The sequence below is a fragment of the Pavona decussata genome, unplaced genomic scaffold, assembly GCF_977016875.1.
Source record: "Pavona decussata unplaced genomic scaffold, jaPavDecu1.1 SCAFFOLD_28, whole genome shotgun sequence".
Classification (NCBI taxonomy): domain Eukaryota; kingdom Metazoa; phylum Cnidaria; class Anthozoa; order Scleractinia; family Agariciidae; genus Pavona; species Pavona decussata.
In genome coordinates this window covers 2,456,310-2,468,865 of record NW_028145451.1, presented here as the reverse complement: position 1 = coordinate 2,468,865, position 12,556 = coordinate 2,456,310, and the positions used below count along the sequence as shown (strand labels likewise).

Here is a 12,556-nt window from a genome sequence, read left to right as displayed (position 1 = left end):
CTTACACATTTGTTTCTAATTTCGCCTGCAAGTTGTCTACATTGAGTAGTTAAATTTCTTAAAAGTTTAGTCATAAAGTGCGTGACTAGATTTTGAGATAATCAACAATGTTTAAAATGAGAGACCTTGAGCTGCCGCTGCTATGGTAACAGTTGTTGCTATGAAACTGAAGAAATATTAACTCTGATCATGTTGATTGGTGATGCAGTGTGAAGGATATCGAGGTTTATCTTGTATGCGAGATTGTAATCTCAAAACTGCCACCCTAAGTCCGAAAAAAACTGCTGCGAGCCTCACTACTGTCGCAGGAGTTAATAACAACAACACCTTTTTTTGATATGTTGGTCCACGTCCGGTGCCGGTCAATGAAGACGATTCCGCCATATTGGAAACTACAATTCTCAATCTGCAACCGGAATTTCCATAAAATAACTCCACACTTAATCTTTTCCATGACTCCAGATGGACTACTCCTACTCTCCTTTCTTTGTTTGGCCTTCCCGTAAGTATCGAAAGAAACCTTTATCCCCGTGCACTGAGTTTAGATTACAATAACATCGAAGATTTATCGTCTCACATTTTTTGCGGATTCTTGCCTCTCCTTTTTATTACAAGAAATGGATTGCAAGCAGTTTGACCATCTTGTTTCCGCAACCTAGAGGGACTAGAGGTACTTGAACTGTCTAATACCAAGTTGGTACCATCGCCTGAAACTCTGTTTTACGGATTAACCTCTTTACGATACATTTTCCTTGCAAAAAACCTCTCATTTTTGAAGCCAAAATTATTTGAAGACTTGAAAAGCGTCAAGAGAATTTACTTGAATGATAACAACCTTAATTATATTGCAAAGGGATTGGTCGCTGGAATTCCTCCATCTGGAGAGAAATAAGATAACAGCAACTGACAAAAACTCAGTCTCTTTACGTTGCGGGAGGTTCACCTCCCAAACAACCACTTTGCTGCCATTCCCTGTTGGATATTTCGCCTCATTAAAATTGAGGTAATCGATCTATCATTCAACCAAATCACAGGGCTTCAAGGTCTTACCAAAGCAATAAAAGGAAGCACACCTATATCAGCTCCATGTACGTTTAAATTTGGAAAACAACAATATCATGACGTTAGGATCTGCCTGGCAGTTTGTGAGAATATTTGATTTATACCTGTAATAAACGGATATCAAATCTTGTAGTGTTTTCTTAAACGTTTTATTCGTCGATAACGAAGTGGTACAAATCGATTCAGCTCTATCGCATTCTCGCATACAACTGTCGTCGAATTCTAACTCGTAAATCGTATCCTAACTCATTGAAATCGTCTCACTAATCGTATCAACCAACTGGTCACGTGATGAGGTCATCACGCCATAAAAGGACAACCTAATGTTCACTGTCAAAAATGTCAACTATACGATTCTCAAAATACCAAAATTAGAGATTAAGTTGACTGGAAATCCGCTAACTTGTGACTGCGGGATGTCCTATTTTATAAAAAAACATTTAAGAGGGTTCCGTATATAGTTAAGGGAGAATGGAGATTACAGGTTTTTTCCTCGCAATATGGTTGGCCACATAAACTACAAAATAAATCGACTCTGAAGGTCAGAGAAAAGCAGTGGATGTATAAGGAGGAAAACTGTCCTGCTGAATGCGTTTGTCTAAAGCGTTGTTCAGATGAAATTATTGCGGTCAATTGTGAGGGAAAGAGTCTCGCATAAGTACCAACCTCAATGTCACAAGGTCTGATTGAACTCAACGTAAGAAACAATGAAATCTATGGTCAGTCAAGTTCCTTTCTTGTCGACAATGTTTCTCGAAAAGAAAAAGTAAAAAGGTCTTAGATTTGGCTCTGTCAAAAGCCTATCTGAGATTTTTAGTTGTGGTACCTTACCATGGTTTTGATCCTTCAAGACTGGATCTCGTCCTTATCCACGTACCAAAGGATAAAAGAGGTTAAACTAGTTTCATTACACAAAGAAGAGCATATTCTTGTTGTTGGATAGATAAAAAATTATATTAATTCTTATAGGCTTTTTTCGATAGTGAGGGTTGCTTTTTCTTCTCTTAACAAGGATTACGGGTAATTATTTTGGGTGGACATTGGTGTCCAAATATGGACCAGTTTTGCTCGAATAAATTATTTTCAATGTCGGCTGGGGGTGCGCCCCCTTTTTGTTCCACAAAATCAGTTGGATAGTTTACCTTAATCATATTTCAGAGAGAACGTGTTAGCCGACTACTTCATGGAACTCAGGCCAAAAGCCTAATTTGCATAAAATCAGAAAACAATCATAACATTTCGTAGATTAAACAAAGAAATGTCAAACCTGGCGGTCAGATAGATCTTGATAACTTTAACCGATTCTTACTTTAAAATGTGGCCATTAAATGCTGATTAACGTCTAAAATCTTTAAAGTAAAACGGGATATATAAAAAACTATAATCAGACCTTTTCGGGGTCATACTTTTACACTATGAAAGTTTATTATTAATTAGCCTGGTATAGTGGTATCTGTCATTCCTATTAGAAGTTATTAAGTCATTTCTTATGTCACGTGACCTTTTTCCGGACTGTTATACAGGACTGTTATTTGATGTGGACACGCAAACAAGGCTAATTCATTTCAAGCTCTTGACATGTAAACGCATGACACCAAAGGAGATTTAATTCTATTTCATTTTATATATCCCATTTGGCTTAGAAGATCTTTCACAATCAATAATCATTTACAGGTCACGTGACCAAAATGCTCGTCCCTTTGAAGTAAAAGTCAATTAAGGTCTTCAAGTTTTATGTGACTGCCAAGTTTGACATTTTTTGTTTAATTTCCCCTTCTGTTAGGGTTATTCCCCCGAAATAAAACTTAAGTTGTTTAAAAGATTGCTATTGTATCGAAATGTTACGTTATCCGCAATTAATGAAATTCCGTTTACTTGCATAGGGATTTTATTATCCGACATTTCATACAAAACGCTTTTAATGACTTCCTGACATTCAGTCATACTCCTCGAGCAAATTCTCGCTTTTCTTTGCACTTTGGCGACTTTTTTTCTCTATTCGGCTAAAGATAAGATAAGATAAGATAAGAACTTTATTTTACGTGGTACTCCACTTAGCTAAAAGCTACTTTACAGGAAGCCCACAAACAAACAGATAAAATTACAAAACAAAAAGAAAGATAAAAATTAGCTAACAACCTAAAATCTAAAAATTTAAAAATCTAAAATATCCAGGAAATCCAATAATTCATGTATCAATACATGTGTGAGTACAAATTAAAATTTAAAAATTCAAAAGCCAACCACGATAATAACAATTTTAAAATGCTGCATGACGAATACTTCCCAAAAATTCCCTTGTGCCGGCCATGGCGCGAATCGAGTCCGGCACCGCATTCCATGTCTTTGCAGCGAAATACCGAAAAGACCTAAGACCAGGTCATGCATAAGACCAGGCTAAAATTATGTGAAAGTTAGCCTGGTTTCAAACTTGAGAGAAAAAGATGGAAAAACAGTATTTGCCTTGTCCCAGGGTGATTTTTTTATGCATGACCTGATGTTCATATGCTCTGCACCCACGTAGCGGATCTGTTAACAACGAACAATTATAACATTTGTAGCGTTACTCACATTAAACAACAAATGAAAGATGGTCGTTTTCAGTTCAGTGCATAAGCCAAATTGCTTCAAATGAGAATTAAATCATCTTGGATCATCGCTACGAGATAAGGAATACTCAGTCATCGTATAAGCGTCATGAGGAGTGTAATGTCGTTTGAGAGTTTAAAAAGAAGGGGTAAATCTAAAGGAAGCCAGAAGAAATAGGAGAAAACAAACTTTTATTTTGGGAAATTGCGAGCAACATAATCGACTTCCCAAGCGACCGATCTGAGTACTTCAATATTCGTAATCAAACTTCACTTGGTACTGATCGAGAAACGCAGAAACCGAGCAGTGGAATACCTCAGATATTTCTCTGGTTAGTTGTTTTCACGGTGAAAAACAGTTTTGAAAGTTTTTCATACACCGTTGAACCTGTTTGCTACAGTCGTGCCAGCAATCATTTTTATTTTCTCTTGTAAAGTTTACTATGTTACTCATAAGACAGCTTAGATTGATAACAAATCTATTATTAGATGCTTTGGTTTGTAATATCGCTGTATATTTCTACTCGTTGTTTGCGTTTCGACTTGCCTTGGGGACTCGTCCATACAAGTCACAGTTAGTAACAAGTTCTTCGATACCGGCACGGCACCAAAATGTCTTCTCCAGATAATCTACATTGAATTGAGTTCTTGACATAAAGTTCAACGTATTTTTAGACAGAATATCGTTGTGACCTTGTTCTTTCTGTTTTGTTCGATCCAGTCTTAACAAAAACTTCCGCTGAGCCCGAGTTGTTGTGATCCAAGCGCCGCTTGTGTGAACATATTGGGCTTTATTTCCAGTGGACTTTACATCCACTCACTATTTTGGACACTTGAAAAGTTCTTCCTTACATTCTGCGATAACAAATTTTGTCATCCTGTTGACAATTTTGTGAGAGCTTCCTTTTCATGTGACCAATCATAACGCAGGCCTGTGAGAATGGAAGTTGCTTACAATTATAAAGCGAATGTGCCTCCAACAGTTGCAGCATTTTGATCAGTGAACTTTGTTACATCAGTTCACACGGACAAGGTAAGGGGATATTAGAGTTACGACTTGTTATTTACCATAGCGGCTTCTCTGATTAAAGAAATTTAGCGAGATGATATAATAATGTCCTAACGCTAGTTATTAATTTGACGTCAGGACAATGAATATTTTTAAATCCCTAAAAGGGATTGGCGTCGAGTCTCAAAAGAGGTTCATAATTTCCCTGAGTTCGTAGTTTCTCTAAGAATTAAAGTTTTCAGCAGTTTTAGGAGACTTATAAGTAACTCCTAATTCTGAAGGTGAATTAAAAATTCGAAAAGAATAGATCCATTGAAGTAGTTTGTGAATTAATGTCCTCCCTAAACTAGTAATACCTGCCGGTAGAATGCCAACGAGTAAAAACTGTCACAGTTGCGTGCCAAATGAAAATTAAGAAGTAACCAGACTACAAAATTAAACAGTTTTCAAACTGAATCATTGTTTAATAAAGCATTGCAAAACTCTCATGCTATTCGTTGTTGTTTAGAATGTCTATAAGAACTAAACTTGTGAGGTAGATTAGAGTTGAAACATCTGCGGCCCTTGCATTACCTGTTTGAATTTATACAAAAACCAAAATAAACAACTTTAATGTGTACAAGAATAACTATCAACCTAGGAATGACAGAATTTTACAATAAAAATGAGCTTTTCAATCCAATTTATTGAATTAATGAGCCACAAGTACGGTATTTAAAAGAAAATAGAAGAATGGCACAAAGCTAAGTTGCAATTGACTTGAAATATTTCTCCTGTATTCAAACATCTCCAATGTGCATCTCCGTCAAACAGAACCTAAACATCAACAACAACAAAAAACAAAAAAACACGCAATTTGACTAGAAAACGATGGAATCTAATTTATTTTGTAACTCCCTATAATTGAGGATTCGTTTTGGTCCCTAGTGTATCAGTTTGGAATGATATCTTTATTGTGCATATTATGTTACCGACCACATGAAGTCACATAACGACACTGGCCTACTATTGTCCGTATTAGCTTGCAATTTGAATGTTTTTGATCAGTAATGATTTCTTGAAACATAAGCAAGCGAAAATTAAAGTTAATAACCGACGTTTCGGTGTCGTCGTGACACCATTCTCAAGGCAAAGTGGATAAATTTGAATATTATCATGATAAAAGATTAAAGGTTACTTTAAGAAAATCTCTCCCTCCTCAGAAAACAAAACACACTACAAACAGTTAAGATTTGAATTCTCTTACCTCCTCGATTGAAAGAGCCGTCGGAACTTTCGCCGTCCACCAACGGAGCAACAAATCTGCCATTAGAGCGGAACATTTCCACACAGTCGCGCAGGATCGAAAAATAAGATGGCGCGTAGGAAAAATTCGATTGCTCCTAAACGTGAAAACTTCTGAAAAGTTTCCTAGCGCTTAAAAAGATCTTTGACTTTTTTATACATCATCCTGATACAGTAACACGTATAAACACTGCTATTCTTATCCAAATCTCTTGAACAGAGCAAAGACAACTAAATTCGCCACTTAGGCCGCCATATTGTTTATAAAATTTAAGTTCGCGTGTGTTTAAGAAGAATCTGGGTACTAGCGCTCACCGATCATGATACTCCTGATGTGATTGGTTTAGATAAAAAATACCGCGATGCCATTGGCTAGCCCGAAAACAATCACCGATGATGTCACTCTTACATTACTTTATGCTTACATTTTTATTCGAGATTTTTTCTGCCTGTACCAAAACTAACTCGCGCATCGGCTTTATAATGCGTCCTCGTGAGGGTGACTCGTTGGCAATTATTTTCGTCTTACACTTAATTCTCGGGTACATTTAGATAGACGCCAGCGCCACATGAGAAGAATTCTCTTCTATTTGCAATATTCTGGTGTTCAGGTCAAAAGGCTCATACAACCAAGTTTTGTTATCCGAACGTAAGTTGTTTGTGATGTAGTAACTTCGTCTTTTCGAGTCGGAGTGTTTATTGGACAAAATACGCACATTAGCCGAATTCATGTCAGAGACGGAAAATCGTCTGAGACGGGAAACTCATCACTAGACGGAAGACTCGTCAAATGTGAATCCGGTGAGTGACGAGTTTCCTGTCTCAATTTATCCGTCTAACTTTCCCGGCCAAACCGACGAAAAAGTTGGACGAGAAACTCGTCAGCGACGAAAATCTGTCCTAAATTCCTATTGGACGTGAAAATCGCGACGGGATTTCTGTGTGTCCTCTGGACCGAGAGATCCTCTAAGTGCTTCTGGGATAGAAAATCCAACATGGCGTCGAAGCTTAATTTCACATTTCTCGGAAAACTAACACGGTTAACCGTCCTTTAAATTCACACTGGTCGGGTTTTTTTGAGACGAAATTCCGTTCGAGACGAGTTTTCCGTCTTCTAATATGAATTCAACAATTTATGTATTGTACGAGAAGAAAATATTAGCGGATCTAAGGAGACTTTTATTAATTTAATTAAGTATCTGCCCTCTCCAGCTGCATAAAAGCCAGACTATCAATTAGTGTATAATGCAAGTGTACTTATTTAGTGTATAATGTAGTGTATAATGTACATGTGTATTACTTTATCATTTATATTAACGTAATGATACAGGACTCCATTAAAACCAGATATGCTGAACTGGATAATCCCTGTAGAAATATTTTTTTACAACGAAAAAATATTATCATTTATTATTATGATTATAATTGTGTCAATAACAAAATGCTTGAATATGATTGGTTCTTAACAGCCCATATTTATAGCTTAATTTTGCTATGTAACTCCAAAACTGTCCGACTTGACCTGTCTCATTACTAGAAGCTTGTAATCGGACAGGTCAAATCGGACAGTTAAAGAACCAATGAAAATCAAGCAGCAAATGCCACTAGCCAATGAAATTTCACTACATGGCACATGATAACCAATTAAAATCAATGAAAAAATTGTGACCAGGTATAATTGTGTCATTACTAATTTCAATTCCATTACTTTTAAAAATTCTCCCATTTTGTTCAAATATTGACGGACATGTATTTTAATTAAAAATATACTTTTTTAAAAAATTATCTTCATGCGGTCGGGCTTCCACATCCAAAGTTGTAACCAGTCATTTTTTTACTTTGGAATCTATTTCTTACGTTAATAAATATTCCAAGACTGAGATTCTCGCGAGATTTTGAGATTTTGTTAATTAAAATTGATAATAGGACTTCGTGTCGTACAATTCAGGGGTAATCAGGCTTGTAATTTCAAATCGGCCTCACGCTACGCGCTCGGCCGATTTGAAATTACTCGCCCGATTACTCCCTGAATTGTACTCCACTCAGTCCTATTACCATTACTTCTTCTTCTTCTTCTTCTTCTTCTTCTTCTTCTTCTTCTTCTTCTTCTTCTTCTTCTTCTTCTTCTTATTATTATTATAATTATTATTATTATTATTATTATTATTATTATTATTATTATTATTATTATTATTATTATTATTTTCATCATTTAATTAGTTTTTATCTTGGGGTGACAGACTAGTAAAACCGCCAGAACCTGAGTGGCTCTAACGTATCTTAAAAGCTCCAGTGATCAACACACATGGTCACCTCCCTGTTACCAATGTTTCTTATGGCATTCGATTGGAGAATTCTATTTAACTTCAAGACGTTTTGTCTTTGATGATCCTTTCATTTATTCTCGTGACCTTATCCTAGAGCAAATAGTCACGTGATAATCAGATGCTGACCACTATTGGCGCTACAATGGTTAATTTGTCTGTCTACTTGTGTTCTGATTCGTTAAAGAAAAATAAAGCAATTTTTAGTATTGAAAGTAAGCAAATGTCAAGGTAACTTTTTTACGAGCTAAATAAGCTGTATTTCAGTAATACCAAAGGTTTATTCCTTTATCAGTTGAGTGTCCACGTTTCTGAGTGAACTCAAGGATTCTGCTCTTTTATGTAAAAATAACTCGTAGTGCCTAGATTCACGCCTTAACAAGGTCATAATCACGACAACCCGTTGTCCGACACACCAATTTGCCCTTAAGAGCCTTGAGGACCTTTCACCGAAAATAATCAAGAGCCATCTCTATAAAACATAGTAATACGCTGTTCACTCTAAAAATCGTATTGGAAAAACTATAAAGTGTTTTACAGAGGACTCAAATGTTTACATATTTTGTAAAAGAATCTCTCAATTTTAAGGCATATACCAACAGTCGAATCATTAGGTTGGCCAAAAATGCAAACAATTAATCGAAACTAATCTTGCTTGAATCCACAGCCTGTAGCACACCAAATCAACTGGGAATTTAACAGCTACTGGATTTATTGAGAGGATGGCTGAAGCCTTCCTTGTGCTATTAATCTTTTCAGTAATGCCCTTAACCCATCAAGGCGGGATACGTCAACCACACTGTTATAGAAGACCAAACACTGTCAGATTCGAAACAAAACAAGGAACTGCTATTCCGCAGTTATCAGTTTCGTGTAACCTGGATGGTCGTCAAAGGACTGAATTACCGTTTGATATCAGCGAGCTTCTTAATGCCGCGAGCAATGTGGCAGGAGTTAATAACAACAAGACCTTTTTTGATTTGTCTGTCTACGTTGGATGCTTCTTACCAACATTGCTGAGTTTCAGCAATCAAGGCAATGCTGTCAACAAACACTTTTTGCTGGAATTGAGAATCGGGTTTGACTGCAGAATTTCGATGCAAAATCTTGCTGTCTGGGCCAAGGCAACCTACTTGTGGTCATTAGAGTTATCAGGTAGTAAACGTAGCCTTATGGATTCATTTCAAGATAATGAAGGTTTTGCAAGCGACTTTAAAGATATTGCTTACCTTAAAACAAGGATCATCCCAAATATGTTTACTAACCCAAACATTGTCTGGCCGAACATGGCGGTTTTAAGACTTGAAAGAATGTCAATGAAGACGATTCCGTCATATTGGAAAACTACAATGCCCCATCTGCAACAACTTTCTTTGAGTATAACCAGCGTAAAAGAGCCACCAGAATTTCCATGGAATAACTCCACACTTGAACTTTTCCGTGGCTTGAGATGGATCACACCTAATTTCGATTCTCTGCCTGGTTCTCTCCTAAATTTCAAGAGAAACCTTTATGCCCGTGCACTGAGTCTGGATTACAATCACATCGAAGATTTATCGTCTTATATTTTTCGCGGATTCATGCACTATCTTGAACTTAAAGGAAATGGATTAAAAGCAGTTGGAAAATCATGTTTCCGCAACTTAGAGGGACTAGAGACGCTAGACCTTTCTGCTAACAAGTTGGTATCGTTACCCGAAACTCTGTTTCACGGATTAACCTCTTTGCGATACATTTCCCTTGATTTAAATTACCTGTCATTTCTTAAGCCGCAATTATTTCAAGGCTTGAAAAACGTCAAAAAAATTGACTTGAATGATAACAACCTTAATTATATCCCAAAGGGATTGTTCAGCTCGCTTAACACACTGGAGTCCCTCCATCTAGCGAACAATAAAATCGCATCAACTGACGAAAACCCATTTCCACGACAGTCTGCGTTGCGAGAGGTTCTCCTCAAAAACAACCATTTGTCTGCCATTCCCAGTTGGATATTTCGCCTCAGTAAAATTGAGGTAATCGATCTATCATTCAACCGAATCACAGGGCTTCAAGGTCTTACAAAAGCAATAAAAGGGAGAACGCCTCTATTGAACACGCCTCTGGGCCATGTAAGTTTAAATTTGGAAAACAACAATATCACGACGTTAGGATCTCCCTGGCTGTTTGTACAAATACTTTCTTATTTTTACCCAAGGTTTCAGATTAAGTTGACTGGAAATCCACTTATTTGTGACTGTGTAATGTCGGTTTCCGTAAAACGAATTAAGCTGTATTACGGGTTTAATCGAGAAATGCGACTACAGGTTTATTCCTGGCAATGTGGTTGGCCACATGAACTACAAAATAAATCGATTCTGGAGGTTAGAGAAAATCAGTGGATGCGTAAAGAGGAGCTGCAAAACTGTCCTGCTGCATGCGTTTGTCGAAAACGTTGTTCAGATGAAATTATTGTTGTCAATTGTGAGGGAAAGAGTCTTGCAGAAGTACCAAGGTCAATCCCACAAGGTCGGATTGAACTCAACTTAAAAAACAATGAGATCAAAGACATTCCTCCATATCCTTATTTGATAAATGTGACTGTTTTGCAGTTGACAAACAACAAAATTGACAAACTACGACTGTCTACTTTAAAAAAACTAAAGCATACCAACACTCTGCTGATTGATTCTAATAAACTGAGAAGTCTACCAAGGGAAGTTGAAACTATGAATTTTACAACATTGGCTCTGGATCAAAATTTGTTTAAATGTGACTGCCAAACCAAATGGATGAAGCACTGGCTACTTAGAAACGAGCGGCAAGTAAACAATGTTGAGAAGGTGCTTTGTACCTCAGGCCACACCCTTGGACACCCAATGATCACTTTGTCAGATGATGAGTTCATTTGTTTGCCTGTTAAAAATGATACTTTTTTTGATATTGAGGAGAGGAGCTTTCCTACGGGAAACATTTTGGCTGCTATTCTTGGTGGTCTGCTTTTCTTAATAATGATTGTTGCGATCCTGCTGTACAAGTACCATGGAGAAATGAAGGTCTTCATGTTTACCCACTTTAACTGGCACCCTTTTGATCGCATAGATGACTCCGATCCAACCAAGATATACGATGCTTTTATATCGTACAGTGGAAATGATCACCAATGGGTCGTGGAAACGTTACAGCAAAGATTGGAGAACCACGATCCTCCTTATAAACTATGCTTTCACTACCGCGATTTTCGTGCTGGAGCACCAATCGTGGAAAACATTCTGAAAAGTGTGGATGAAAGCAAGCGCATGCTGATGGTGCTCTCTCCCAGCTTTGCCAGGAGCGAGTGGTGTTTGTTGGAGTTTCGCGCTGCTCATCGTAAAGTGATAGAAGATCGCATGAAATACCTCATAATTATTCTGTTGGATGATGTAAACATGGCTGAGTTGGATGAGGAAATAAAGCTGTACATGCGCACTAACACCTATGTGAGTTACAGTGACAAGTGGTTTTGGCAAAAGTTGTTTTACGCAATGCCACAGCAGCCGGCAAGAGAATCGATGGAAGCAAGAAATGTAGAATCAATCGAAAGCGTTAGTGCAAATCATAACTCTGTCCAAACATTAGAAGACCAAGGATTGAATATTAATACTTCGGATACGTTCTCACTTGTTCAGAAGTAAGCAAATTTCAAGAAATTCAACTGTTCTTGGGCTTTGTAGAAATGGACGAAAGCAACATTTTGTAATTTTATTTTTTTCTGATTTTTGCTTCAAATTGTATCAATTTTTGCTCAGACTGGTGCCTGTGTACCTAAAAAATGTTTGCTGGTTAGTTTTATCCTCGTCAATTTAAACAAAAGTCATTTTTTCATGAATATTAGCTACAGGACGAGCAAACTGTAACGCAATATCTTCAAAATCTGCCTGACAAAAGAGTCTTATTATAGAAATTAAAATAATGGATTTTACCATTTTTTTTGGGAATCGGTTAACGTTTGTAATGAATGAGCAATTTTAGGAACTATTTTACTGATATTCATCGGCATATGAGCAAATTATTTTTGAGGGGGTCTAAAGTAAAGTTTTCTGAAAAAAATTTTGTTGGCTAATGGTGCACTAGGTCGGTTAGACGTCGGGACTACGCGAATCCTATTCATGACTGAGAAATGGCGAGAAAAAGCTTTTGTTGCACGAGAACATCTTGGTCCCCTGTCTGTTCCTATCAATAAGCCTAATGCAATAGCTATTGTGAATGCCGTGTTGAGCAGAGGACTGGGTTGAGATGGAAGTTTTATCATATTAATAAATTGACAACTA

The 12,556-nt window shown here is 37.1% G+C and overlaps 1 protein-coding gene across 2 annotated transcripts; it reads left to right on the top strand.

The window, feature by feature from the left end:
• Positions 1 to 4,020: 4,020 nt before the first annotated feature.
• On the top strand, positions 4,021 to 12,556 carry LOC146485091 (uncharacterized). 2 transcript variants are annotated; one of them, XM_085104039.1, is made up of 2 exons: positions 4,021 to 4,683; positions 8,935 to 12,556. In XM_085104039.1, exon 2 carries the CDS (start codon positions 8,990 to 8,992, stop codon positions 11,918 to 11,920), a length of 2,931 nt encoding a protein of 976 aa, XP_084960165.1. In that variant the 5' UTR covers positions 4,021 to 4,683; positions 8,935 to 8,989; the 3' UTR covers positions 11,921 to 12,556. The 2 variants fall into 2 exon arrangements, with proteins under 2 accessions (XP_084960165.1, XP_084960166.1); XM_085104040.1 differs by lacking the exon at positions 4,021 to 4,683 and adding an exon at positions 6,457 to 6,592.

Bases quoted from the DNA above. Each gene is read 5' to 3' on its own strand.
- LOC146485091 (XM_085104039.1), top strand. From the start codon at position 8,990: ATGGCTGAAGCCTTCCTTGTGCTATTAATCTTTTCAGTAATGCCCTTA.